This window comes from Hoplias malabaricus, chromosome 4 (genome assembly GCF_029633855.1).
Source record: "Hoplias malabaricus isolate fHopMal1 chromosome 4, fHopMal1.hap1, whole genome shotgun sequence".
NCBI classification, from domain to species: domain Eukaryota; kingdom Metazoa; phylum Chordata; class Actinopteri; order Characiformes; family Erythrinidae; genus Hoplias; species Hoplias malabaricus.
Window position 1 is genome coordinate 63536514 of NC_089803.1, and position 4641 is coordinate 63541154.

Below are 4641 nucleotides of genomic sequence, written 5' to 3' on the forward strand. Positions count from 1 at the left end.
AACAGTACATCAGCGTAGTGCATTGCCGCCCCCACGTGGGGCACTGTTCTGTGAAGGATAGACGGGTTCCTTCATGGATTTTATAGCAATTAAAGATTTTAATCTAAATGGAATTTAAATTCATAGAGAAGAATAAAAATCTATAAGTATTATCTTCCATAAATATAGTTTTATACTACCATGTGTTACAATAAATGACTTATCAGTACAAAATGGCAAAAAGAGAGCGGAAATCCTAAGTAAAAAGACTTAATACTTTTGCGTTTTGCTAATTCTCTGGCGCCCTCTGTTGGAGATTTCAGGTTCTGTTATAATGATCTGCACATAAAGAAATCCAGCGTTTAATGGTAGGCGAATGAAATGAATGAAAGAGTTCAGATAAACAAGAGAGGAAGAACACATGATTTAAAAAAAACTCAGTCAAAAGAGGGAAACGAAAAATAAGAGAAGAGAAGAGAAGAGAAGAGAAGAGAAGAGAAGAGAAGAGAAGAGAAGAGAAGAGAAGAGAAGGTTCAAGGTGTGTTTTTGCCTTGTACCCAGTGATTATTGGTGGGCTCCGGACCCATTACCATGAATGACTGACTACAACGGGGAAAGGGTAAATGAAAGAAATGAATTACTAATTAAAAGAAAGAAGATAAAGAACTTCACGCAGGAGTTTCCTATATCGAGGACATCTGGGCGTCAGGGCGAGAACCCGGACTGGGCCGCTGTTTGAGTTGCAGTTCCTCGATGAAACGCTCGGGGTCAGTGCTGTAACCCTCAGTGTGAGGTTTAGGAGGATCTGTACACGAAGAAGCGCGTGCCCCTGCGGTATCGGTGGGTGAACCCCGGAGCTCGTTCTTTTCTCCGCGCGGCGCAGTGACGGTGAGCTCGAGCTCCGCCGCCTTTAATCGCTCTGTGTGTGTTTAAAGCTGAAACTGACCATTTTCCTGTGATTCCGTTACAGGACAATGCCGGCTAAAGGACCGCTCCAGTCTGTGCAGGTCTTCGGGCGAAAAGTGAGTAAATATTAATCAAAGTGTCCGAAAACATGCGGGTTAGCCGCTGTTCAGTTAGCAGAGCGCAGGCCAACCGCAGAGAAACGACTCGGCACCTTCATTTGTGAATATTGAGTCACTTTTAGACGTTCTGGAGTTTGTCTGGTTTAAATCGGTAGTATAAAGTATGTTTTGTGAATATTATTGAGTTATTTTTCATTGACAGTGTGCCTCCAGCAGCTGTGGTCCGGTTTCCTGCTCTCATTGGTTTAGCTCTCATTAATTTAACAACTTAAACTTTTAATACAATAAACAATAAAGCTGAAATGGCGTAGAACCGAAAAAGCCCTCAAATGTGTTATTGATCCAGCCATAAACCTGCTAGGTATGAATTAACTCTCAGTAAGTCAATGTTTTTGGCCAAGGCTTGGCCTGTAGATATGGCGTTGTGCCCCGTTTCAACTCAGTGATGAATTATTGCAGTCTTAAAAACAGACTGAGGACCGTTGAAGGAGGGTAATTTGTTAGTACGTGTTAAATGACTTATAAACATTTTTCCTGACAAATCTCACTGCGAATTGATCCCACAAGTAACTCGGGCTATAGAGTAGCTGTAGTGAACAGCATGTGAGTTTGTGTGTGGCCTGAAATTGACACATTCAAGAGCACATACTTTCAGCACTCTACAGTTTCACTCCTATAATTGACTCTATTCATTGTTTATTTCAGTGGAAGTAAATTCACAAGAACCTAGCTTGAATATGTTGGTAATTTCCAGTCCTCATGGAATATGTTCTATTAATTGTGGTCGTTATGCAGTTCCATATCACTGTTCGCATATATGTCATCATTTATTGGTTAATCAGTTGAAACTGAAGTGTTGATGTTTGAATAGAACATGTTTGTGATGAGAAATGAGTGAATGAGAGATTTGGAGCCAAAGCTGCCCAGTAGCATCAGTTATGTTTTTCAAACGAGCAGTTGGTTGCTATTTCATGCATTACATGATTGCACTTTTAATGGTGTGTATAGACTTGTCTGTTTTACATTTGCTTGCATTCATTTTACAGAAAACAGCAACTGCTGTTGCCCACTGTAAGAGAGGGAATGGACTGATTAAAGTTAACGGTCGCCCCCTTGAGATGGTGGAGCCAGCAACGCTGCAGTACAAGGTGGGTTTACGTTTGGTCTGAAATGTTTAAGCACTCAAACACTTGATCAGACGGGTTTATCATTGGCCAGTTGAAGCACATTGATTTTGTTGCTTGATTTGAATGAAAACCAGAGATTGTTTTGTAAATGATATAGCACTTGTGTTGATTGCTTATGAATAGTGAGTTCTTTCAGGTAAACATGGAAGTGTTTTGCCGTATTTAATTTAAATGAATGATAAAACAAGCAGTATGAGTAAGGTCCTCAATACACTTTTCATTTTTTTCTGTTAGAGGTTCACCTTCGTTTCTTTAATATATTTGATTGTTTATTTTGCGCCTTGTAGTAAAAACAAAAAAAACTCATTGTTATTAAAAGAGGAATTTATTTTCTCTTCAGTCTTATGAAATTGAATTTGTCTCATAGTTTTGACAATACAAAAAACATTCTGAGTAGGTGTTGTCTGCATCAGCTTGTTTCACCTGCTATATTTATTGACTGTACTGTATGTATCTTACTGTAACAGGCGTATTATCACTGCATGTACCAAATGACAGCTTTATTTAGCTTCACTGGATACAGAGAGACTTGATTGTCTGAATTCACTGTTGATGACTTTTTACTTTAATAACTGAGTGGTCATTTGTTTTCTAGCTGCTGGAGCCCATTCTGCTGCTGGGGAAGGAGCGTTTTGCTGGAGTCGATATCAGAGTCCGTGTGAAAGGCGGAGGACACGTCGCACAGGTTTATGGTAAATTGCTTTGTGTTTCTGTTATCGCTTATAATCTGGTAGTTAAAATGCTCTAAGCTTGTATATGTTCTGACTTTTCATGTTTTTAAGCAATCTTCAAACCATGCTAATTATCTGCATTACTGGAATTATAAATAAACTGTGATGTTTTTAGTGTCAGCTAACCCATATATAATTAGACTACAACTCAAAATACATTTTATTTTAAGGTTGCTTTTGGAATCAGCTGGAATATTTAAAATGTACTACAGGCCTGTTTTGGCTGAAGCACAGCCAAAAGCAGAACTGGCTTTTCAGGAGAAAAGTTTAAGATGGTTATGGTACTGCAGTAGTATACAGTTGGATTGCAGTCTTTTTGCTTGTTTGTTTTAAGATATGTTTTGTTTCTGTTTCAGCTATACGCCAGGCCATCTCCAAAGCCCTGGTTGCTTACTACCAGAAATGTAAGTTATCTGTTTGAAAGTAAACAATTTTAAGATGAGTTATTTAATTGTGTCAATAGATGGATAGAGAGAGAGGGGTAAAATAGAGTATGAGGAAATAACAAAAGGAAAGCGTGAAGTATTAAGCATGGGATTTCCAAATTCATCCTTTTGCACTCCATTGAGCAGGTCCCTCTCTGCCAAGTAGAATCTGATCTACATTTTATATGTGACGCAGAATGATTGGAGAAAATGACTCATTGCCCCTTTTAAAAGTTTGCATAATATCAATCGGCATGGACCGTGTAGTTTGTTTTGTTTTGGTCTTGATTTCAGTGTTTCTTTGTATTTTAGATGTGGATGAAGCTTCTAAGAAGGAGATTAAGGACATCCTGATCCAATACGACCGAACCTTGCTGGTAGCGGACCCTCGTCGCTGCGAGTCCAAGAAATTCGGTGGTCCTGGAGCTCGTGCTCGCTACCAGAAGTCCTACCGTTAAAGTCTCTGTTCGAATTTCATACAATAAAAAGAGAAAATCACATTCAGATCTTTATTTGTCTTATTCAATATGTGCTTGAGCAAAAGTAAAATAGCCTTCCCAAAAACAATTTGGGTGTACCAGTACGACGACTTACCTTTACACGGTTTACTCACTGCAAGAAGTCTAGTTCTTTGAATGAGCTGATTATTTAAAAAAAAAAGGCATAGTGCATTCCTGATCATGATTAATATTTATACACAATGACGATAAGATGATGTGTGTAAACACTAAAATATATTAACACAAGTTAAAAGTTCCCAGTCCTGGATAAAATGGTTGTCCTTAAGTAAGTGGACGCAGGACACTGGATATTTTTAGTTTGTGGATTATTTTCAGTCCTGTAGTGACACTAAGGTATTAAAAATATATTTGAAAAAAAAAGGTTTTAAAGGTTAAAAACTAGCATCCCTGCTGTGTCTGATCCACTCAAATCAGCACAACACACACTAACACACCATCGCCACATCTTGGTCACTGCGGTACTGAGAATGATCCTCCAAATCATGCATGTTCTGTGTGGTTTTTGATCATTGAAGAGTAGGGTACATGAAATTACACAGTGAAACATGGACTACAGTCTGATTGTAGAACTATGAAGTTCCAGTATGGTCAGTGGAGCTGATAAAATGGACAGTGAGAGTAAATACAAGGTAGGTTTTCCTAATCAACTGATCCTTAAGTGTATAGTGGTGTGAAATCTTTCATTAGTAATAAAAGGTACATTTAGAGCATTAATATTTTTGGAATATGTAATATTGGAAATGTATATTGAGGTAGTTTCCCCAGACATGGTA

The 4641-nt window shown here is 38.3% G+C and overlaps 1 protein-coding gene across 1 annotated transcript; it reads left to right on the plus strand.

The window, feature by feature from the left end:
- The first annotated feature begins 769 nt into the window (after positions 1 to 769).
- Positions 770 to 3847, plus strand: rps16 (ribosomal protein S16). The gene is made up of 6 exons (XM_066668547.1): positions 770 to 867; positions 950 to 1001; positions 2051 to 2152; positions 2787 to 2883; positions 3279 to 3326; positions 3660 to 3847. The coding sequence occupies exons 2-6, from the start codon at positions 954 to 956 to the stop codon at positions 3803 to 3805; spliced, it is 441 nt and encodes a 146-aa protein (XP_066524644.1). The 5' UTR covers positions 770 to 867; positions 950 to 953; the 3' UTR covers positions 3806 to 3847.
- The last annotated feature ends 794 nt before the right edge of the window (positions 3848 to 4641 follow it).

Bases quoted from the DNA above. Each gene is read 5' to 3' on its own strand.
- rps16 (XM_066668547.1), top strand. From the start codon at position 954: ATGCCGGCTAAAGGACCGCTCCAGTCTGTGCAGGTCTTCGGGCGAAAA. The intron at 1,002-2,050 runs GTGAGTAAATAT...TTCATTTTACAG, and splicing joins TGCAGGTCTTCGGGCGAAAA to AAAACAGCAACTGCTGTTGC. The intron at 3,327-3,659 runs GTAAGTTATCTG...TTTGTATTTTAG, and splicing joins GGTTGCTTACTACCAGAAAT to ATGTGGATGAAGCTTCTAAG.